Genomic DNA, 25,732 nt, shown 5'->3' with positions numbered 1-25,732 from the left:
GAATGTAGATTACTCTAATGATTTGAGGATGCCAGTTTTGTGGAGAGGTTCAAGCTTGTTTGCTTTGTATATCCTTGTAGCAGCTGTCAGTCCTTAATTCTCTCTGAGAGCATCCTCTGGGCTTAACCACAAGCCTATCTTTATTGCCATGGGAACCATCACTTCAAAACTGGCATTTCTTCCAATATTATTTAAGATAGTCAGTCATGTTATACAACGTAAACACAGTGTTGAGAAAACCAGAGCAGATGCAGCAGAGAGGCTCATTTGCATTGCATAAGTGACATTAAAGGCAAACTTGAAAAGCTTTGGCACCCAAAAGAATTTCTCCAAGATGCAGTAATGATGTGGGAAGGACAAGTGTTTTCAGTAGATGAGGTATTGTTACTATGACATCAGATGTCCATGACAAGATGCCGCAACACTGAAAATAAGATAAATTTGCTTGGAAGGATTTGATTTCAAATTGAAAGCTTTACAGAGTGTAGCTACAAAGTAAGGGGGTATGACTGCCTGAAAATATTATAGTTTGCTCCATCCAGAATGCAACACACAAAGTTTCTGGCCTTATTTTTTTCTATGTAATTATTGCTTATTTTTATTTTGCTTTCTTTACATTCATGTTCTGACACATAGCACAAGCCGTTTCTTTTTCTCTTACTTTTCTTTGTGTATAGTAAGTGCTTGAGGCGTATGTGTTAGCAGTATGGACAGCAGTGTGGAGTGAGAGAACAAGGCTGGCACAGAATGAATTTGGCAGAAGCAACCGTGACATTATCTGCTATTTCTTGCTCTGTTTTAGAAGTCGCACTATTCTAAAATAATTGAATTTCTGGATCTTTGTCATTCTCCTCAAATAAAAGAAGCCTCTTTTCTGTATTCATGCAATTTAAAGTTCCTTATTGTTTTACTGTTATCACTATATCACCTTAGATCTTTATATGTTTATTGTTTTATTTGACATGAAACTTCCTGAGTGTAAGTATTGCAGTACTCTCTGTGTGAGCTCCCCAAAAACTAAAAACTTACATTTTTAGGATAAAAGTTAATAGTTTAAAATTATTTAAGAATATACTCATTGATTACTGGGTTTAAGCCAGTGAGTATGCATATGGATATTGTAGACTAGCATTCAAACATACATTGCTTAAATAAGTTAAATATATTCATTCAATGAAATCCTCATTTCAAAGTGGGATTTATAAAGCAAGTTGTAAAACAAACTGCCTTCTCCTATTAAAAATGTGTTTTGTTTTGTATTTAATTTTGTGTATGTGTGTGTTTGTGCATTTGTATGGGGTAAGTACACACGAGTGCAGACACTTACAGAAGCCAGAAGAGGTCATCAGATCACTGGGAGATGGAGTTTCAGGATATTGTGAGCCCAGCTAGTGTTGGTGCTGAGAACCAAACTCTGGTTTTCTGCAGGAGTATTACCTGCTTTCAACTGCTGAACTATTTTCCAGCCTGTCTTTTGCACTTATACTTTATTGATAAACATAGTGATGGCCTCTCGACTTAACCTGTTGGTTTGAGCACAAGCGGTGCATCTGAGCTGCATTATTCTGTTTCTTGTCCTATCACAGCTGTAAAAAATACACAAAAGACATTTAGACTAGTTAGTGAAATGCAGAAAATTGCTTTAGTACACATATAAAAGACCAATCATTTTTGTAATGTGTTCATGAACTATTATCAGATATGCAGATTTCATGTTATTTATACAGCTTAATCATAATCTAAAGGAATAAATTGAGAATACTTACAGAAGTCAATCAGATAGCCTTTGCCCATCTGTATCTCATTATTTTTTACAAAAATATCATCACTTTTATGGACTTTCATTTCTGTTAGTTATTTCTAATGATTAGATGAAAATTCAAGCAATGTTTGCTTGATATTTTAAATTGTGCAGCATTGGAAATGCTCTTGTAGAAGGGACCATCATGTTTACTCATGAGGGAAACAAAACAAGCCACTTGATGAACTATAAATGAATGCTTAGTTAACTACATTGCTAACTTATTGCTTAATGTTTTCAGTGGCATCACAAGTGATTATTTAATTGAAATTAGCTAATTGGCAATTTAGACTCTAGAAAAACTCAATTTCACATGTGCAAATATATGAATATTTTTCTATGAAAGTATTACAAACACACCTATAAATATGTATATATATATATACTTATTTTTAGAATCCTATTTCAAAAATTGTTTAACATAACATAATTTATTTGAAAATGTATAAACCCACAGATAAATATAAGAAGTATTTAATTGATATTAGTATTAGTAGCAACATTCAAAAAAACCATATAACATTGAATATCATTAAAAGACCATACAGATAATGACAAACATACATATTAATATCCATTGTGTTGCACCTGATTCTTGAATGGAAATCAAATTAGGTCACAGACACTAGCTCAAGTTCACTAATAGAAACACCTCAGTACCATGAAACTATGTGCAAAAACTTTTACAGAATAAATAAATAAATATGATTTGAAGTCTGATGGAAACCTGACTAGTCCTGTTTCCTCCCTGGTTGTGAATATCAGTATCATGCCAAGTTTTGTTTCCTACACTGCCACATAGAAAACAGGACAATGAAGTTCTCCAAAGGTTGACGGTAGAGCAGGAATCGTCATATTTACAATTGTAAAGGGACTCTCTGCATCGAGATAGTGGCTCTCAGATGTTATAAAGTAGTATATTTACAGGGACATAGAAAATATTTCCTAGAGAATTGATGCTGCCAGATGTATGACCTCTGCTCAACTCCAAAGGAAGCTCATTTCTGATAAGTTCTTCATTTTGGTCAAATACATTTTCTCTTTCTATTAATTCTCAACTTAACTGGAATGCTTTATAATTGTAGTCTCTGATGCTGGTATTCATTAATTAACTTATGAATGAATATGTTTGAAAATGCATCTATAATGTGATGGAAGTATATAATCTTCTGCTTTATTTTTTATGCCAACAATTAGTTCTCATTGTTTTAATTAAATGCCTTCATTCGTGATAACTAAATTCATTATCTCTTAACAAAATAATTTGAATTTACAGAAAACAAAGCACTTTGGATTATAATTTTTATCTTATGGGTGGTCACCGTTTTAAAATAAACTATGTGATACCTTCATTGCTTATTTTCACAATGTCGTCCTCAGCTACTTCAGCACTGAGGGAATGCTATGATCATCTTGGGAATCAGTGATTTTTTTTCTGGCTCTAAAGAGAAATTTACTCACCACTTCTCAAAGTGGTACCAATGAAAACGGGTCCTTGTTCATTATTGTTTTTCCTGACCCTCTTTATCCCTATAATTTTAACCTTATAAATTCAAAGTACACATTTCTCTCTAAATCTGTGATCAATAAATGTTTATTTTTGGATAAATATTGATTCTATTAAGTCTGCAATGGTAGACTAATCATTCTGTTAGTGTTTATTATTCAAATGCTTATAACATTTGTTTTTCGCTTCTGACAGATGCATACACAACCTCAGAAGTCACTTATATTTGGACTTATAATGCTTCTGACTCCGTTCAGGTTGCTCCTGATGGGTCTAGGTTAAATCAGTATGATCTGCTGGGTCAGTCAATTGGGAAGGAGACAATTAAATCCAGCACAGGTTAGTAACATTTTCTAATAAAATTTAATGCCCCCCCCCAAGATTAGTAGGTTAAAATGGTTTAAAAAATGTCAGAAAATTGAAAACATTTTACCTTTGAGCTCTGTGGACTAACAGCACAAATTATTTGGAAGCATTTTGAGACACTCGTAATCATTTTTCTAAAGCAGGTACTGCAATGAGATTCTGAGGAGACTCATATGTTCATGCGTTTCAGAAACCATGTTTTAAAACAAACTTACTACTGCACAGTTAAAAATATCATCTTCTCAGATCAGACAACTTTATCATTTTCCTTCAAAGTAGTGATAACTATTTCCCTAGTTTTCTTATTCTTGTTCCCCTATTGTGGATAAATTATGATTGTTCAACACTTGATTTCTGGGTAATTGCCCCTGGCCTGCATGGAAAGCTCCTCTCTTAGGCCATCCTCAGAAAAGAAAAAAGTAGCTGTGTAGAATAATTATCTTCCATCTGGAAATAATTAACATTGTGGTAGATAAAAAAGAAGGTAAGTATGAGAATTAGATAAAAACTGATGGGAGCAAATTACAGCAGGCGTATGGCAAGAGAAAGTCAGAATTGGTGATGGAGTTAAAGGGAAAAATCTGGTCCAAAAGAGCAGCGGCAGTGGCAACACCAGTTACTAGCATTTTTAAGGTCCAGGAGGGATGGGCAATCAATTCCTGGAGCCAGCACGTAGGTTGCACCAGTGGACAGGTGGAACACAAGCCAATAAGATAAACTACTAGCATAGTCTTTAGAATCTTGCTGGGGAGTGGGCATGATCCAAAGAGAACAATGAACACCATGTCATGGAGCATAGCAGTGCAAGGTGGTTGATACTGTGTAATTTTTTCTAAAATACTCTTTTTTTAATGAGACATTTCTATTTTTTATAGTCTTTATGAAACCTATATGGCCATTTCTTCCTTTTTTATCAGGAACTGTTCTTCTTCTAATCCCTTCCATTTCCAAATTGTTCTGACTATTGACAATTACAGTTCCTTAAGCTTCTTAAATTCTCCTTCCAGGTGAATATACTGTAATGACAGCTCATTTCCACTTGAAAAGAAAAATTGGGTATTTTGTGATTCAGACCTATCTGCCTTGCATCATGACTGTCATTCTCTCCCAAGTGTCATTCTGGCTTAACAGAGAATCTGTGCCTGCAAGAACTGTGTTTGGTGAGTGAATGCCTGCAGTACAGCACATTTTGTTTCAAAATGTACTTCCCAAAGTTTCTCTCTTTGATGCTTGCCACATCAATGCCTTGTGATATGCAATTCAGGAGATGTTGATTCTAATTTATAGATGAGAAAGCAGAGGTTCTGAACTATGAACTGTAATCAGTACCATACTGTCATCAGAGACTTAAATTACCCAAATAACTTGGAGACACATTTAGTTTTTTTATTTTATTTTTATTTTTCTGTTTAATCACACTGCTTTTTAATGTTCTTCTCTATCCTACCAGATGAAAGTGTTTTTGAGATCTTAACTCAGGGTGGAAGAATATCTCTAAAGGTTTTCCTTGTTAACATTTTTCTTTCTTTCTTTCTTTCTTTCTTTCTTTCTTTCTTTCTTTCTTTCTTTCTTTCTTTCTTTCTTTTTAAATAAAAAAGAGTGATGTTAATTCTTCCAGTTAGAGAACATAGAAAACATTGATCTAGACTTTGTTTACTACCATAGGGACATTTGATTTTCTTAATTAAAAACAGGGAAGTTTTCAGATGTAAGAGGGGAATATCATGATCTTAGACTTTGTGCATTTACTTTCGTGTTGTTTTGAAATGAAGAAATGTAACCTATGCATTTCAGATGAGAGGAAAAGTCATTCATTTAAGTGTATTTGACACCACCACTTCTGATCTTTTGTGACATGTCTGAGACTGCCTCTCGTCTCTTTATGGCTGAGATTTATAACTAGGCCCACTCAAAATTCAAGTTTTTAAAACAATGAAGGAGATTTTGAGAATATATTTTCTTACATAGTAAAGATTGGACACATTCTATAAAAATATCTTTGTGTCTTTGTATTTGTGGTCCTCTCCTTTGCTTATGAAAGTGTTGTGGAGAACTTATGTTAAATGCTGTACCAGGAACTGGGAATACAAAACACACAATATATAGTTCCAACATCCAGGTGGTTTGGTTAGTGAATGAAAGCAGAATAACTAGAGAATAATGGCAGTGTGGGATGACCGCTTTATCACAGAGGCACATCCACCCTGCTATAGAAACCAAAAGTCAAAATTAATGACTAAAATGGCAATTTAATATTTGAGACAATGGCTTAACAATATTGTGAGCAGAAAGAATGGGCAAAATCATAGTCGAGAAGAATGAAATGTTCTGTAACGTTGAGGGCATGGTGTGTTTGGTGACAATTGTTTTGGTGATGGACTATGAAGTTACAGATAAAGATCTAGTGTAAGGCCATAATGAGAAAGCATTTCAGTTCATCTTAATAGAATGAAATTTCAGCTGCATAATAGGCAATTCTGTTCAGTATTCTGATACTATGGCATTGTTAAAGATCTAAGAAAAAGGCTGGCTATTTAATATATCCTATATGTTTTGCTTTGATAACTACTTTGTTGGGTATTATTGACACATATAATGGTATGCATATTTAATATATATAACGAGTATATACATGAAACTGTCATGGTCATTATTTTCCAACTTTCTCTTATTCCTTTCCATTATTAGTTTGTTGAGGTCACTTAATATATAAGTTCCATTCTTTTGACATAATTTCATATCACACAGCATTGTTAGTTTTAGACATTATGCTGTGTGGCAGGTTTACTAAAATGTATACTTTTAAAAGTTATTCTTTTTATGATTAATATGATCCTATTTATATTTTAGAAAAATTTGGCACCTTTGTAGAAGCTGAAATATAAGAAAAAGCTAGAGGCATTGAATAAGGTTAGAGAGACACATGAGTATCCAGTGGAATAAAACAAATAATTAGTAAAGAATATGAAGGCAATAAAGAAGAAAATGAAAGGTAGGGAAAAGATCCAGGAGTTTGGGTATACATTCATCAAAATTATAGAATAATTTAAAAATAATATTTAAAGTAACTTTATTTATATATGTGAATAATATCATCATTTTGTTAAACTACAAAAGCAAAATGAACAGATTTGAAAAGTTAGAAAAATTAGTATACTTTAGGAAATGCAGATTTAGATTTTTGAAGTTACATGTAATATCAGATTTCAGTACTGTGAGTGAACAGGAGTAGTTTGTAGAGCATAAACGAATAACAGAGCCTGATATTAAACATGGAAGTCATTGGTTTACAGGTAATAAAATTTATGAATTTAGAATTTACATACCAGATAAATTAGTTAGGTGAATGTGGGACCAGAAGAGAGAATTCTTATGAATTTCAAAGTGTAAGATACTGAGACTTAAACTCTGAAAAGTCTCAGATCAGAAAATTAGAAAGAAAAATACAATTTCAAAATTACATAAACAGGTATACAGAAAGAGCTAAACACATAATCTTCCACTGAAATCAAGTCTCAAACATTATAGATTTTATATATAAACACACACATGTAATAACAATAATATATATTAGCCTCTTACAAATTTTTATGGGCCAGTTCTAGAAAGAGCTAAACAGACACAATACGCCCTAAGGAAAAGATGGAAGACCATTTTGCGTTAGGCAACTACTGCATGGGCTGTTCCCTGGAATGTGGTTGGTTGATAAGTTGCCTTTTGTCTTTTATCTTCTTTCTTTCTTTTGTTCTTTCTTCCTTTTTTTCCTTCCTTCCTTCCCTCCTCCTTCTTCCCTTCCTTTCTTTCCTGTTTGTAAAAATCAATTTAAATTTTTGTTTGTTATTTTCATTTTTTAACATAGAAATGGAGTTGAGAGAAAGGGTGGAAGGGAACGTGAAGTTGAGTGGCTACTGAGGTGAGGAATATCTAGAAAGTTTCGGGAGAGAGGAAACAATATAATCAATGTATATTGTATGAAAATAGCAAATAAACTTTTAAACAAAGAGAAGGGAAAGTGAAAGAAAATGGAGAAAAGAGATAGCTGAACAATTTTAAAATGTATATGTATCTGTATAAAAATTTTTGAAGATGAAATTTAGAAAAACATTTATTTACAAAATAAACTATGGCCTAAAATTGTCAGCACATGATTATTTAATGTCATTGTTTTCTTTGTAGTAACATTACATGATATTATTAATTCTCTTTAACTAAAAACCATTGACATGGTTTATGTGAAGTGGTTTATTAGTTGGCTATTTTCCAAACACATACTTTGTTCAATGCCTTTGTGTATAGTGTGTGAGAAAGTAAATTAGGTATAGTCCAGTAATGTACTGCTATGTCACTCTATAGTGCACTAAAGACTACTACCAGCTTCCTCTTCTGCTGCTTTGTAAATGAATATATATTCCATTTACACACATTCATGCTAAATAAATGTTAGAAAAATTAAATGAAATGAAAAAAGTCTTTATGGAATGTTTCCTAATGTTGCGTTCTGGCCTCCACACATATATACACATCTCTATGCACACCTACATAAAAATATGTACCAGCACACGAGAGAGAGAGAGAGAGAGAGAGAGAGAGAGAGAGAGAGCAATAATATGATTTAAAATATAGATGTAAGGACTAAGAGCAATTTACTTTCAAATGGATGCTGTTATATATATTGACACCAATCATATTTCATTGCACTTACACTTACTTGGTTTCGGGCATGTCTCACTCATAATCTGGAAAGTAGGTGCATATTGTTAAACAGTTAAGAGAACATTTCAGAAATGGAAAAAACATGAGCAAAGAAATGGGCAAAGACACAGAAAATGCTATGCCTTGTAGATGGTTATATATAATGGCACCAATCAGATTTCATTGCACTTGTACTTATTTGGTTTTTGGCATGTCTCACTCATCATCTGGAAAGTAGGTGCACATTGTGACTGCTATACGACTTGGAACATATGTTCTACATGATAATGATAAACATGTACCAAATAAATGGATGTAATCACATGATCCACAATAATGGACATTTTCTCAGTGTTAAACTCACTACTCCTTTAAACACAATTAGAACAATGGTATATGCTATCTAAGTATCAGTAGTATTGTAAATACCAACAAGTGAAGGAAAGCCACGCAAGATATTCCTGTACAAAACTATAAAGTGGGGATTTAAAAAGTGAAGGTATGTTAAAATAGTTAAGAGAACATTTCAGAAATAGAATCAACATGAACAAAGAAATGGGCAAAGACACAGAAAATTATATATAATAGTGAAAAATGCGAAATAGTAAAATGCATACTGGAAAGAGAAAAATCAAAGAAATCTCTACCCTACAGAAACAGTTATGAGTTTTTGTCATGTGCACATGGAATATTCCCCAGGATAGATGATGTTTGGGGCTACAAACACCACTTCTCACTCTAATTAAAGTAATTAAAATGATTCCCAGGTCCTTCTTCAAATATAGCAATGACATCAATAATTAGAAACAATAAAACTGGAAATATGTGGTAATGAAATAAACACATAAAGAACCAGCTATCCAAACAGTAAGTCACATAGGAAATCAGATTATGCATGGAGGAAAGAACATGCAAGCATAGTTTAATCATAATTATAGAATTCACTAGAAGCAATGCTTGGATGAAAATTCATAGTAATTGGCATCTATTTTAACAAAGAAAAAGACTCAAATAAATAATCAAAATTATTGTTTTAGATCAGAAAACAGATAACTCAAATGAGTATATAGTCAAAAAATAAGAATTGAAAAGAAATCAAATTAGAAAATATGAAAGCAATAGCTTAAGTAATCAGAACCAAAAGCTCATTACTTTTAAATATCAGCACAATTAGCAAACCACCAGATGAAAGGGAAAAAAGATCAGAAACCTAAAATTGGTGTAGACTTTGCCATCAACTTTACGGGATGTAAGCAGACCACAAGAAAATTGTATGACAAGTCTACACCAAAAACTTAAGTAATCTTTATGGGATAGATTTTAGAAAAATACAAATTAACGTAGGAAATCTCAAAAGATTTAAAGAAGTTCAGTGAGTAGCCACTTTGAACAGAAAAACATCATGTACTAAGTGGATCCAATGATGAACTTGATCAAGGTTCTCAAAAGTTTAGCACCAATCATCTTCAAGACCAGACAAAGCAGCACTGAATTTGGATATCAGTCATTTCTCAGAATTGAGATGCAGATATTTTCTCAGATACATCTTTCCAGTATTGAAAAATTACTGATAAAAATCAAAACATAACATTGACAGAAATAACAGAAATATTCATGTCAATGATGTCTAAAGCAAAGCTGAATGACTTCCAAAGAACAGATAATAGAGATTTTATGGAAAATAGCAATATAGTAATGAAAAAGAGAACTTGGAGGATAGAAGAGACACACAAGCGGGGTTATGTAAATATATAAGTTGTATAAAATAAATAATACTATTTGTTCAATAGAAAATATAAAGAAAATAACTTTACTAAGGTCTACAAGGTTTTCAGGGCATAAAACATAGACATGCAGATTTCAAAAGAAACCAGTACAAAATACCCAATTATTAAGAGTTGTGATAAAAACATCAATATATACTTTACTCCAAGTCAGCAAAACGTGTGAGAATTAAGACTGCCAAATTTGACTCTAAAACACATACAAATGTTTTAAATGACTTGTGATAAATGTGAATATAGAATTGAAATGTAACATTAGGAGCTGGCGACCACCAAAGTGGTTGCTACATAAGCATAAGGACCTGTGGGGGGAAGCAAAATAATAGAAAAAAGGATAATGGCATGCTTGTTAATCCTAGCTCTGGAGTAGTGGAAACAACAGGATTCATTGGTGTTTCCTCATTGCCAGAAAACCTTAATTAGCAATCACTAGGCTAGTGAGATACTATGTGCCATCATAGTATATTTTGCATGTAAAATAGATTGTAGATCAAAGGTATTGTGGCTTAGTTGTTGTTTAGGTTAGAATTTATTTCCATAGTCATTAAATCATAGACCTCTTCTCTGATACAAAGCTTTGAATAGTTTACTTTCTTTTTTTTTTTTTTTTTTTTTTTTTTGGTTTTTCGAGACAGGGTTTCTCTGTGGTTTTGGAGCCTGTCCTGGAACTAACTCTTGTAGACCAGGCTGGTCTCGAACTCACAGAGATCCTCCTGCCTCTGCCTCCCAAGTGCTGGGATTAAAGGCGTGCGCCACCACCGCCCAGCTTAATAGTTTACTTTCTTAAAGAAACAAAGCAAAGCCCAGTGGTGGTGACACGTGCCTTTAATCCCAGCACTCGGGAGTTGGGAGACAGATATAGGTGGATCTCTGTAAGTTTGAGGCCAGCCTAGTCTACAAAAATGAGTTCCAGGACATGGTCCAAAGTTACAGAAAAAATTCTGTCTCAAGAAAACAAAACAAAATAAAACAAACAAACAAACAAAAATCCCTCCAAAAAAACAAAGAAAAGAGCAAAACAGAAACTGTGAAAATTAACTTTCTATGCCCTGAGGGGGAGATACCAAGTTCTAAGCTCATTATTTCCATTAATAAGAATGCAAAGCCAGTAAGATGTAGATAGAGAATTGATATTAGAATGAACATTTGTGACAATACCGATTTTCCTTTTTGATACGTTGTCTATTCATTTTGCATTTATATTGGCTAATGTGTAGTGATCCTGATGTCTTACATAGATAACATTCAAAGGGACTGTCGTTAGAATCTTCCGATGATAACACCATAGAATTCCTCGCAGGGTTTATGCCCAATTCATTTAACACGAACAAATACTTACTAAGTAGCTATTTGTCAGCACCGACTGTTCCAAAACCCTGGACAAAATCAAATAAGGTTGCCTTCATGACGAGGCATTTTTTCTCTCTTGACAATATAAGAAAGCACTTGAGAAAACTTTTTTATTACTGATTTTTATTGAGCTCTACATTTTTTTCTGCTCTCCTCCCTGCCTCTGCACTCCACTTAAATCCTCCCCCAAAGTCCCCGTGCTCCCAATTTACTCAGGAGAGCTTGTCTTTTTCTACTTCCCATGTATATTAGATCTATGTATGTCTCCCTTAGGTCCTCATTTTTGTCCAAGTTCTTTAGGGAACACTTCTGCATTGCTGGTGGGAATGCAAGTGGGTACAGCCATTTGGATGTTAGTGTGGCAATTTCTCAGAAAATTAGGAAACGACCTTCCTAAGACCCAGTAATACCACTTTGGGGTATATATCCAAAGGATGCTCAATCATGCCACAAGGACATGTGCTCAACTATGTTCATAGCAGCATTATTTGTCATAGCCGGAACCTGGAAACAACCTAAATGCCCCTCGACCAAAGAATGAGTAAGGAAAATGTGGTACATTTACACAATGGAAAAAACTTTAACTGCTTCCTTTAGATGCTATGCTTTCAAAGTCCTCAAAAGTAAACTTTGCTTCATGGTACAGCATTTGAGTGTGTTGTGTGTGTGTGTGTGTGTGTGTGTGTATGTGTGTGTGTGAAACTGTTTTGGTGTGGTGTTCAGATGTTTATATTATTTAGAAATGTATGTGAATGAGAAATAATTATGAACATGACACTCCCCTATACTCAAAGCCTGGTTTTCCTTTTGGTGTTAGATATGTGTATGGATTAACTGTCCTTCTATTTTTTCTTTGTATTATATAAAGAGAGTCTTAAGGTCAATCTTTTTACTTAAAAAACTAAGCTGTGATAAAGAGAACCATTGGGGTGTAGGCATTTGGTGTAAAAGATAAAATTCAAATTTTTAATTTTACAAAAAGTTCAAGGCCTTGTAAAGTGTGTATGTATATGGGGAGGGAATGAGTATGTGTGTGTGTGCTATGTGGTTATATGTTTTGGTATGCTTTGTATGTGTATGTAAGTGGGGATGTGTGTGTGTGTGATAAATGTGAGTCTATGTGCATGTGCAGGTATACTTATTTGTGTTTGTATGTGTGTGTATTTTGTTAGTGTTGTGGGATTTGTACTTATATATGTGAATATATGTTAGGGTGTGCTTTGTATTATGTGTGTGTATGTGTCTGATAAATGTGAGTCTGTATGTATGTTTATTTGTGTGTGAATACTTGGTCCATGTGTAGGCAGAGTTTTCCTGTCCTGGGAGCAGCTTCCAAATTACCCAACAGAGACTTAGATTAATTATAAATACTCAACTAATTGCTCAGGCTATTACTAACTAGCTCTTACATTTTAAGTTAAGCTATATTTCTTATTTACCCTCTGCTACGTGGTGGTACCTTTATTAGCATGGCATGCTCATGTTCTACTCTCTCTGCATCTGCTGGCAGTTCTCCAGGCTCTGCTTTTTCTCATTCCATCATTCTCAGTTTGTCTTTCCCACCTAACGTTATCCTCTTCAGCTATTAGTTAATCAGAATTTTATTAACCAATAGGAGTAATGCATGTTCATTGTGTAGGAAAGGATTGTTGCACAGCATGTATGTGTGTATAAAAAGATCAACAGGACTATCCTTATCTGCCCACCTTGACTGAGACAGGTCTCTTGGCCTTACCCAAGAAATGCTGGATTAAAGATGCTGTGCCATTGTCTCTGGCCCATGCATGTATTTGGGGGATTTCAATTCAGATAATGGAGCTTTGCTTTTACTCACTGAGCCATTTCACAACATTAGCTTCAAAGAATTTTCAGGGTGTCATATAAATTTTGAGAAATTATGACACCAAATTCCAAAAGGAATGTAGATTGATTATGTTTCTTTTTAGTCCTATGGATTTGGTTGATTGAAATGACTTTTATTTTATCTTTATTTTTTAAAAAGAAAACAAACTATCTTTTTTCAGTATACACACCAATCCAAGTTTCCACTCCCTCCCCTCTCCCATTCTCTCCACTTAACCCACCTACCCCACCCCTCCTATCCACTCTTCAGAGAGGCTAAGACACATTGCTTTGGGGAAGGTCCAAGGATACTATATCTAGGCTGAGCAAGTTATGTATCCAAAGAGAATAGGTTCTTAAAATGCCAGCACAAGCAGTAGGGATGAATCCTGATGCTACTGCCAGTGGCCCCTCAGTCTGCTCCAGCCATACAACTGTCAACCACATTCAGAGGAACTATTTCCTTTTCTGTCCAACTGTAGTTGGTGAGCTCCCATTAGCTCAGTTAGACTATTTTAGTGGGTGTCCCCATCATGATCTTGACCTCTTTGCTCATATTCTCACTCCTTCCACTCTTCAACTGGACTTGGGGAGCTCAGCTCAGTGCTCCAATGTGGATCTCTGTCTCTGCTTTCATCAGTTGCTGGATGAAAAGTCTATAGTGATATTTAAGATATTCATCAGTCTGACTACAGGGCAAGGCCAGTTCAGGTACCCTCTCTTCTATTGCTTAGGGTTTTAGCTGGAGTCATCCTTGTGGATTCCTGGGAATTTCTCCAGTGCCAGATTTCTAGCTGGCCCCATAATGGATTGAAATGACACCTATGGCACAGAATTCACATAGAGTACCTCAAGGGAACAGTGCTGCCTTTTTGTGCATATGAAGTTCACTGACAGGTTGTTCAAGGCCTTTGGCCAATAAATGAGCTCCTTGAAAAGCCTTCTCCAATAAACTTTAGTTATCCACCTCACCCAAATTTACAACCAGGTCTTAGAACTTGCCTCATTGAGTATATGGGTTATATTATTTTTGGTTGTTACATATTATGTTGTATTAAGTAGGTTCTGCCAAAGCCAGAATTCACATTTATTATGAAGGCAACAAAGTCATGAGGAATACTTACTTACACTTGAGATGCAGTGTATCTTGCTTAGGTCTGGCCCTGTAGTTACAGCTGAATGACTTCTTCCAGGTTTCTTAACTCCTCTGTGCCTTAGTTTAATCTCATCATAAAAGTGGTCCAGTAATAATCTCACTCTTGTGGATGAGTTGAGCGGAACTGTAATATACACTCTCATATACATGCCTTTCTGGAACAGTCATCATGATTCTGGCATAGGATAATCTGCAGTGATTATTATCTGGTTTTTTTTTCCTCTGATTTTTTTTATTACTTTATAAATAATAGGCATCAAAATTTCCACTTCCTTTCCTCCTTCCACTTCTGTCCCTCTCCCTCCCTCCCCCTTCTTCATCCCCCTCCAGTCCTAAGAGAGGGCAGGGTACCCTGCCCTATGGGAAGTCCAAGGCCCTCCCCACTCCATCCAGGCTTAGAAAGGTGCGCATTCAAATAGAATAGGATCCCAAAAAGCTAGTAGAGACAAATCCCAGTGCTATTATCATTGGCTTCTCAGTCTGCCTCAATTGTAATCCACATTCAGAGGGGCCAGTTTTATCCCATGCTCGTTCAGTCTCAGTCCAGCTGGATTCAGGCACACTGTCTCAGTGGATGGACCAACCCCTCGTGGTCCTGACTTCCTTGGTCATATTCTCCCTCCTTCTGCTCTACAACTGGACCTTGGGAGCTCAGTCCAGTGTTCCCATGCAGGTCTCTATTTCTATCTCCAATTGTCACTGGATGAAGGTTCTATGGTGATATTCAAGGTAGTCATCAGTCTGATTTCTGGACAAGGCCAGTTCAGGCACCCTCTCCTCCACTGCCCAGGGTCCTGACCTTGAGGAAATTCAGAGAATCATTAGGTCTTATTACAAAAGCCTGTACACCAAAAATTGGAAAATTAAATGGACATTTTTTGATAAATACCATATACCCAAATTAAATCAAGACCAGGTAAACAATTTAAATAGACCTATAAGTCACGAGGAAATAGAAGCTGTCATCAAAAACCTTCCAACCAAAAAAAGCCCAGGACAAGATGGTTTTAGTATAGAATTCTACCAGACCTTCCAAGAAGAACTAATACCTATATTCCTTAGTGTGTTTCACATAATAGATACAGAAGAATCATTGCCAAACTCTTTTTATGAAGCGACAGTTACCCTGATACCAAAACCACACAAAGACTCAACCAAGAAAGAGAATGCCAGACCAATCTCACTCATGAACATCGATGCAAAAATTCTCAATAAAATACTGGCAAACCGAATCCAAGAACACATCAAAAAAATCATCCATTATGATCAAGTAGGTTTCATCCCAGAGATGCAGGGCTGGTTCAGCATACAAAAATCTTTCAATAAATCATATAAATAAACTGAAAAAAAATATAATCATTTCATTAGATGCTGAAAAAGCATTTAACAAAATTCAACACCCCTTTATGATAAAGGTTTTAGAGGTATTATCTGGTTTCTAATGTATCTTTCTTCTTCATATCAAGACACATGTAGAGAAACCAGCCCATTTTAGATAGAGCAACTGTGGTCACTGTGGGACACAAACTTTGAGGAGTAGGAAATCTGGTGACAATAGTTCTGGGCTGGAATTCAACTTCTTGGCATCTGATCATTAGGGTGTGGCTCTCTTTTTTGTTTGTTTGTTTGTTTTGAAGAGAATGTCCAAATCCTTAGCCGTCTTTTATTCGGGTGCAATATAGAAGTTCTCAGTTCAGTTTTCGTTAGCAGTACATTTCAAGTCAATTCAAGCAGCAAAATCCAGTTCAGTGCAAGTAGTGAAATTCAATTCAATTTAATTCCACTCAAGTTATTGTCAGTCTCTGTTTCCTTCATTCTTACTAGCTGTGGGCCTGTTTAACATCGGTAAGAAGCAACATTTTAGAAATGCAGGCCATCAACTAATGCCATCATTGAATCTTATTTGTTAGATATGGCTCCCATGCTCCGAACTCATACAGTTCTCCTAAGTGAAGGCTGAGTCACAATCAAATCATGAGTCAGTGTGTATTTTTCATCACCTTGATTGTGGAAGAAGAGTGTCCCTCAGAAGGAAGCAAAATTGGAGCCTGTTTTAGAGGAAGTGCCTATCATGCATCCTTATGTTCTGGTCTTACAGCTCCACGTATCACTGAGTTTGGGCATGTCCTGGCTTTCCCACAGGGGAGGGAACCCGGATTACTCTTAGGGATGATGAGGGAGGGGGACTTGATGGGGGAGGGGGAGGGAAATGGGAGGTGGTGGCGGGGAGAAGGCAGAAATCTTTAATAAATAAATAAACAATAAAAAGAAAAAAAAGACTGTACATCACAATGGACACTCTCAGATACTATGCCTGAGAACTTGCACTGAAACCATCTGTCTGAAAAGTAATTTGACAGTATGAACCAAACGTTTTTAAATGTGTAAACTAACTCAGCATTATAAGACTGTCTTTGAAAGGAAAAAAAAAAAGAAAGAAACATTGAAATAGCTAAAAGATGACCTCCCTGGGATCTCACAGCCTCATCTCTCTGAGTTACTGGGCAAAAAGTGTCTGCTTTCCAATATTCCCATGTGGCCAACCCTTCATTCTAAGCACTAGAATTCATCCCTTCTCACCTGCTTAAAAATATCATTGCATTAATCCTTCATCATCTCTGATATCATCAGTGCATTCCATATTTAGTATAACGAATAGAAAAAAACAGCATTGGTCATCTGATCTTCAAAGAAAATACCCTAACTAGAACTAACATGTGTGTTCCACTATGAAGCAGATGGACTGGAACACTGTTTCTCACTTTCCCCAGATTTTGTTTCTCCATGTTCTTTTAGACCCATTTAATCAGCATTGCGTCTTTCTTATTCTACCATATTACTCTTGCCCAAATATTAGATATGGCTAAATCTAGTAATCGATTCAGAAATCAACTATCAGTGCTCTTTGACAGAGTATATACCTCTTCTTAAATGTCAAGACATTGCCTGAGGTTATCTTCTCTATTTGGTTTTCAGAATAACATTTCATTGAATTACATTTCATCTTTAATGCTTTTAATTCCTTTGCCGGCCTCTACTACCCTGACCACTTCAACATCAGAATGTTTCATTGTTCCATATTTAATTGACTGTTTTATTGATACTCTTCTACCATGGCAGACTCAGTTTTAATCATGAGCTATATTTTCATATGACAATGTATGCCTAGGTTTGATCTTAAATTCAGACACATATATCTAATTATTTTTCTTATATCCTATTTGAATATCCAAAGACAAACAATATATGCACAGAACCAATCTTTCAATTTTGCTTCCTAAAAATCTATCACATTGTGTCTTCAGTGAAGCATTATCAAGACATTTACATAACTGCATTCTTTAGTCTATTTGGGTTATTTTTGCAAAGTACCACAGAATGTATATTCTTACCACAGACATTTTCTTGTAGTTTGGTGCATTTCTCATGCGGGATCTCTCTGATATGCACGTGGTCATTTTCTTGCTGTTTCTCCACAAAGTCTTTCCTGATGTGTATGTGTGGGGGGGCATACAGGGAAAGTATATAAACACTTTGACACCTGTCATTGTAAGTCAGGGGTTTTATTTAAACAGAACTTTCATGACTATCTTATTACTAAAGGCTTCATCTCCAAATAAAGCCACAAATAAAGCAGTTAGCGCTTCAATGGGTAAATTTTTGAGGAAACATAAACATCTGACCAGGACCTTTTGTTATCTTGTGAAGATGTTGGTTCAAGTCTGTTGTTGGTATAGCAGTCAGGGTCATCATTTCAACATATAAATCAAATACCATACTCTTTACACACATCATGAACCTCCTTTTCCCATGACTTCATTCTTTATTCATCCTGTCCTTTATCTTTCTCCTCATATCCATAGCATGCTAAGCATGAAGCAGCCTGCTTTGTCTGTTTCTTCTCCCAGAATTTCTCTTGCAATATCTGTCTGTGTAGCTGACACCTTCTCATCCTGAGAGTGTTTCTCAGTCATTATATTCTCAAGAAGATGAAGCTAATGGCCCGGTTGAATTTTAAACTCTTTTCTCTATCCTAAAATTTGCTTACTCAGTCCTGCTCTATTCATTTTTTTAGTACATGTATCATCTTTGATATTCTAAAGAAGAAATGTTTTCTTTAATTTCTGACTTTCCAACTAGAATGTCAGTTCTCTTCCTTTTTTGTAATCCTAAGAATGTCTGGTCCGTAATAGATTTCTACAAATAATTATTAAAACAATAAATTTATTTGTGCTCAGAGAAAAAGATGTCCTTCACTTTTATAAGAAATATAAGAAAATGGTCATTGACAGAAGACAATATACTATGAAGTAGAATAATATAACTATAAATTTTTAAAATTGGTAAGTGGTATAATCGTAATGTCTGAAATCATTTAGTACATCTGATCTATTTGTTTTCTGAGTACTAACAACAAAGACCTAGGTTATTTAAAGTACAGTGGATACCAGACCATATTTCAAAACACTAAAGAAAATAAAATACCAGAAAATTGTTGAAAGGATGAGTATTTAAAATGCTACTGTGCAGCCCATGTTTAAATGTATGAAGATTTGAATATACATATAAAAAGGCATCTTAGGTGATAATTTTATCACATAATATATCCAATATGACTTTTATAGAAGAACAGAAATCTGTGATGCAATAAGTTGAAAGGAAATGAAATGAAAGGGAACTTTATGTTACCAGTTCTGTAGTATGAAGTGACTAACACAAATATGATAATAAAGAAGCAATGGGAAATAACTGTGCAGAGTTAAGTGGCCTGTATACACCAGTAGTGTAGAGACACTGTGTCTGTTTGGCTCTATTGCTAGCAAGAAAGATTCATTTAATTTCTCTATTCTCTTGACTTGTTCCACTGTAAATGATACAAACCCATGCTATCTCCAGTAGGGGAATGTTAAGAGAATACATGAAGTAATGAATGCAAGACAAACTTCTATTTCCTGTATCTGAATACCTACAAATTCTATAAAGGAATATAGGTTTTGAAGGGTGCTGATTGTTAGTAACTAATGCACTGATAGATACAGATTACATATGTGTTCATTTATATGCTTACATATGCTAATATTTTTATTAGAGGGAAAATAAGATTTGTTAAAATGTAGAGGGACTCATATTCATACATGAGCAACCCTTGATTAAAACTTAAAGTCCCCTGTAGACGTAGAGGTTGTTTACCACAGTCTCAAAACTGTTGCTCACCCTACACAGCTTATTTTCCCGGCTAGTACCCATGGACATATTAATTTGAAGACTGTGGATGTGGGCAGGCAACGAGGGAGGAAAGAGCACTGTAGAATCCCAAGGCAAAGCAAACAACACCAAAAACAGTAGCTGGGATGAAAGAGTTAGATGAGTAACGACTTCAGTCTGGGCAGCTGAAGAGGTGGAGAAGTTTTAGTAGGAAAACAATAATTTTCATTGAAATGCACGAGAGAAGGTGTTAGAGGGAGTATGATGTGTGGATGGTTGCAGGGTATGCAAATAATGAGCAGGAAGACTGTACACGGCAGAGTTTATTCCCAATCTCTGTTTTCCAAGTGGCACAGGCTGCACAGTGCTAACAGGAGGCATACCTGGCATCGCAGAATTGACTTTGGCACAAGGCAGCATATGCTAATCAGACGCAAGCTGCCAGCCCACCAGCCGCCTTCCTCCCTGCTGCTGCCACAGTCTCCTCCCGGCCATCCCACTGCCAATTAGGCAAGCAACTGAAGCAAGATACAGTAATAAGCTATGGCAAGGAAAATTAGAGAGCCTTGCAAGTTCTCGTTCAGGCTGAGATGATTTGTCAGGAATAAAGGTAGCCTACCCAAGCTTTATCAACATAAATGAAATATTATCACTTTTCCGTAATAACATAAGAAAGTGATTAAAAGTATATGCTATTGATTAGTTGGCCAACTTTGTATTAATTTCGGGATTTTGTCAAGTGCTTGTAAATATTAATATAGCCATAATTACTTTAAAACATTTAAATCACTCTCATTTGTAGCTCAAAAAATATTAAAAGCAGCACTATATGAATACCGTATTGATACCATATGCTGAGTGAGGTATGTCAAATTTATTTGTTGTTTAATTCTGAAAACAATTTTCTAGTTAGGACAACACCATGGCCTTCTATTGGCAGACAAGGAAACTGATTCACCAATCTATACAGAGGGCATGTAACTTGCATAATCTCTCCATAACCCCTTTTATCAAACACCTGGCCAACATTAAAGCAATAATTTATATACATATTTGAGAACTGTGCTTACTAAAATCATGTCACAACTCGAGGTCAACACTAAGATCTAAATTCTCACCATCATTGTTTGGTGTCAGCAGATGAATTTTGAGGAGTTTTGTGTGTCTTGCACTATAGCTAAAATTTTACTATCACTGGACTAAGACTGATATAATAAAATCATTTTTAACATTATCATCTCTCCTGTTCAAATACTATAATTTGAATTTCTAAGCAAAATTTCTTCAGTAAGCCATCTCCATCTCTAAGCATGTAGCTACTCACAGTAGCATGGCTAGAATCCCTAGGAAATCAGTATAATCTGAACATGATTTGACAATTCTCTTAACCACCTTCTAAAATCGTTTGCCCAATACATTTTGTCTTGGAAACCATCTATGAAATCTTTACAGTGTTATAGAGTACATGAGGAAGAATGCAGATGCTGAAGAATTTTTGTTTCTTTAAGTTTGTTGGTTTTATTGATTCAGGCTTTGCTGTGGCAAGCAGGCAAGCCATGAAGAATACCTTCTCCTGTTACAGCCTCCCAAATACTACTGTCATGCAGATTCCTTCTTTGTCTTTAATTTGACTCAGCTTTTGAACTGTAGCTTTTGTTTTCAGCACTACTGTAGCTTTTGTTTTTTACTACAACAAACTTTTAAATGTGCATCTTTAGGTGTTAATTTTTAAAATTATAAAAAGCTACTAGTGATATTCAAATGTGTTTTTATCATTTTGAGGAAATAGTTTCTAATTGGATGATTTTTGTGATAAAAGTTTTTCTAATGCATTATTCATCACAAATAATATAACATTTCCCCAGCTAAATCACCTTAGGGAGTCATAAGACTTCTCCCAAATGATTAACATTTCCACATTCACCCAGCATTTATGGCAATGCAATTTACAAGAATGAAATAGAAAATGGATTTGATAACAGTGGGGAGTTTGTATAGAAAAGGGCTTTCTTTGTTGGTCTGCTGTTATTTTATTATCTTATTATCATGGTGCCAAATGTATTATTTTATCTTAAACTCAAATAAATTACAATATTACTGTGAAACCTAACAGTAGTCACATCCTGTTTCAGTATTTTAGATAAAGGACAACAGGTGTCTCAGGCATCTGCATTTGGCTAGTCCTACATCCAGTCTAACTTTAATGTCCTGAACTATTCTGATCTCAGAAACCATGAGATTAGATATGAGCCATTCTAAATTTTTGGAAATTATCTTTTAATAATGTACCCTAGGAGCTGACAGGTTATATTCCCAAGTGTTTGGTTATAAGTGATAATGACAATGGAGGATCCATTTGATAGCAACTGATTATCAAATTATGCCTAATTAATGAGTTGCATCATGTCCTTTGAGACATTTAAGGACAGAATAGTTCAGTACTGAATATCAAGGGTTTAATTAACCCAGAATTACAGATCTATTTTTAAAAGAGTCTCAGGTTTGTAGACACAGTGGAAGAGTAGAGAAGAAACCAATACAAGCCTTGTGTTCTTCTTTCTGGTGATCCATACTAAATTCTTTTACCAATTAGGAAATGAATAACTAAAAAATAAAATGTCTGGGTCTTCGTTTATATAGTTCAATGTTCTTTGGCTTTTCTCAGTCTACCACTAGATGGGACTCTTACATCCTTGCTTTGCATTCTCAGCATCTTTATCCACCACGTTCCTAGGGGGGCTAAGGAGCATAATAAACAAACAAACAGAAGCCACAGAAATCTGAGTTAGACAGATTCTACACAGTTATTTGCATTTGTCAGTGAAAGTCTGGAAAATACATATTCTAATCCCCATTGTGGAGACAAAGTCAGCCAGGTACAGCACAAAAGGGGAAAGAGGGAAGGAGAATTTTATAATTGTTGGGGAAGTGCAAATACTACTTACCCACAATCCATGAAAGTATCATTTCCATTTCTCATGTGAAAAGGGTTACTGTGGAGTAGCTGCAGGTGCTGTGCAAAAGCCATCATCTTATGTAACTTAAAATGATGTTTATATTAATGTAGTTAAGTTACGTCACTCTACAGAAGCAGGCAGAAAGCTCAAAACCCATTTCAGCTTAATACCCATTTCTATCTCTAGGTAAAGCCATATCCCAAGCAATTAAAACTATTCTATCAATTATACATTTTTATCATAATAGAGACCTTAGAGGCTTCACCAATAAAATGCAAGGTTAGACAAATATTGCTAAGATATGCTATGAGCCCATGATTTTGAAAGAAAATGTCTCTTTAAATTCTTGGCAAAGAGTATGAGATTTCAAGTCAGGCTGTCTGAATTTGTGTCTTATGTTTACTAGTTGAGAGTAATTGTGATTTTTAGTAGGATTCTTAACTTCAATTTGCTTCAGTTTCCTTGTATATACATTTTATTAACTGCATTAGTTAATGCATTGAAGATAACCTCAAAGGTTGTATCAATATTGCATTAAGAAATAAAAGCAAGCAAGCAAACAAACAAACAAATACTTCTTTTGGATTAATTGACCAAGAATTTTGAATTTTCCCCTGTGCCTTTTCCATCTGTCTGTTGTTACTGGACTATCTATAGACTCATCTCTCTCTCTCTCTCTCTCTCTCTCTCTCTCTCTCTCTCTCTCTCTCTCTCTCTCCCTCTCCCTCTCCCTCTCTCTCTCTCTCTCTCTCTCTCTCTCTCTCTCTCTCTCTCTCTCTCTCTCCACCCCTCTGTGTGTGCTCATGTGCATGTGTGTGTGCATATGTGTGTATTTGTGTGCATGTGTGTGTGCTTGAAATTCACAATGATTTCTGGGAAAAGGAAGTCTTCAGATTTTAATTCCAAATGTATACACCACATTTACAGATTTCTACAATTCTATGCACAAAAGTAGGTGCTTCTGTTTTATGTATTATATTTATTCATTTTTTCATTCTACAGAAGTTATGCTTGCCAGGTACTGTGATAGTCTATTCAGGCACAATGTTAAGCAAAACTGAGATACCTGTGCCTTCAGGTTCAAATTCACTATGAACAAATTTCATTTTGGTTTTGTTTTTTTACTTATAGTTTTTATTTTATTTTTCTTTATTAAAAGTAAAATAAACTATCTTTTCCTCATTTTACATAATAATTCCAGCTCCACTCCCTCCCCTCCTCCCATTCCCTCTACCTTTCCTCAGAGTGGGTAAGGTACATTACTTTGGGGAAGGTCCAAGGCACTCACTAATATATCTAGGCTGAGCAAGGTATCCATCTAAAGAGAATAGGTTCTCTATAAGATAGTACACACAGTAGGGATAAGTCCTGGTTCCACTGCCAGTGGTCCTTTAGTCTGCCCTAGCCATACAACTATTACCCACATTCAGTGGGACTAGTTTGGACCTATGCTTGCTCCTTCCTTGTCTGGCTGGAGTTGGTGAGCTCCAATTAGTTCAAGTAAACTGTTTCAGTGGGTGAACTCATCATGGTCTTGACCTCTTTTCTCATTCCTCCCTCTCTTCAAGTGGACGTTAGGAGCTCAGTTCAGTGTTCTGCTGTGGGCCTCTGCCTCTGTTCATCAGTTACTGGATGAAGGGTCTATGGTGACATTTAAGATAGTCATCTGACTACAGGGCCAGGCCAGTTCAGGCACCTTCTTCTCTACTGCTTAGGGTCTTAGCTGGAGTCATTCTTGTAGATTCCTGGGAATTTCTCTAGTGCCAGATTTCTTGCTAGTCACATAATGTCTCCCTCAATCAAAATATTTGTTTCCTTGTTCTCATCTCTGTCATTCCTTCATCTCAACTATCCCAGTCCGTCAAGTTCTTCTTCCCCCTCTCCTCCTCTCCTCTTCCACTTCTACCTTTCCTTCACCTCCCCCCACCCTCATGCTCTCAATTTTGTCAGGCGATCTTGTTTGTTTGCCTTTTCCAGGTATATATATATATATATATATATATATATATATATATATATATATATATATGGTTTGCCTTGTTACTTAACTTCTAGGATTATGAACTATAGGCTTGTTATCCTTTGCTTTACAGCTAGTATCCACCTGTGAGTGAGTACATACTATGTTCATCTTTCTGGGTCTGAATTACCTCACTCAGGATATTTTTTTCTAGTCCCATCCATTTGCATGCAAATTTTAAGATGTCATTTTTATTGTTGAGTGATTTTGAAAATCTTTTAATGTCTTACAAATTCAAGAGTTGCTATCAGCATAAATGCTAAATTGACTTTAGTTATATATCTTTGTGGTCTTATTAGTGCTAGTATGATTTTGTTATAAGTTATGATAAAAGCATTAAAATAATTTTATGGTTTATGTTTTCTCACAAAGTGTACTTAAGGTATTTGTGGATTGGAGGTGGGGATGGGGAAAGTTTACTGATTAAATGAGATTTATACTAATTAAATACTTTGACTTCTTGAATTTTCCTTTTTTGGCTAATTATTTGAAAACAGCACAGGAAAAGCGATAATATACCAATCTTTTAACATATTGTAATTCATTGTAATTCAGTTTTACATGCTTTCACACAATGCTTCTTAAGATTAAGATATAAAAAAGATTAAGATATCAGTACACAATGGCCTACTAGAATATCTGAGGTTCCTAGTTAAATAGTCTGTCCACAGTCAGATATTTGTGAATTTTTCTTTTTTTTTTTTTATTTTTTTTTTATTTATTTTTTTTTTATTATATATTTTTTTTATTCTTTTTTAATTAAAATTTCCAACTGCTCCCCGTTTCCCATTTCCCTCCCCTCCTCCCACACATTGCCCCCTCCCCCCTCTCCCCTCCCCTATCCCCACTCCTCTTCTCCTTCCCCCAGTCCATTCCCCCTCCCTCTCGCTACTGAAGAGCAGTCCAAATTCCCTGCCCTACAGGAAGACCAAGGTCCTCCCACTTCCATCCAGGCCCAGGAAGGTGAGCATCAAAACAGGCTAAGCTCCCACAAAGCCAGTTCATGTATTAGGATCGAAACCTAGTGCCATTGTCCTTGGCTTCTCATCAGC

General features: G+C 35.4%; 1 protein-coding gene across 5 annotated transcripts in view; it reads left to right on the top strand.

The window, feature by feature from the left end:
- Window positions 1-25,732, top strand: part of Gabra2 (gamma-aminobutyric acid type A receptor subunit alpha2) — a 128,772-nt gene that overhangs the window by 72,458 nt on the left and 30,582 nt on the right. For all 5 annotated transcript variants that reach the window (XM_057771928.1, XM_057771925.1, XM_057771924.1 and 2 more), the window contains exons 7-8: window positions 3,504-3,647; window positions 4,682-4,834. In XM_057771928.1, coding sequence (XP_057627911.1) covers window positions 3,504-3,647; window positions 4,682-4,834 — 297 coding nt within the window. The remainder of the gene's footprint in view (window positions 1-3,503; window positions 3,648-4,681; window positions 4,835-25,732) is intronic.

The sequence above is a fragment of the Chionomys nivalis genome, chromosome 6, assembly GCF_950005125.1.
Source record: "Chionomys nivalis chromosome 6, mChiNiv1.1, whole genome shotgun sequence".
NCBI lineage: Eukaryota > Metazoa > Chordata > Mammalia > Rodentia > Cricetidae > Chionomys > Chionomys nivalis.
This window is presented reverse-complemented; position numbering and strand designations above follow the sequence as displayed.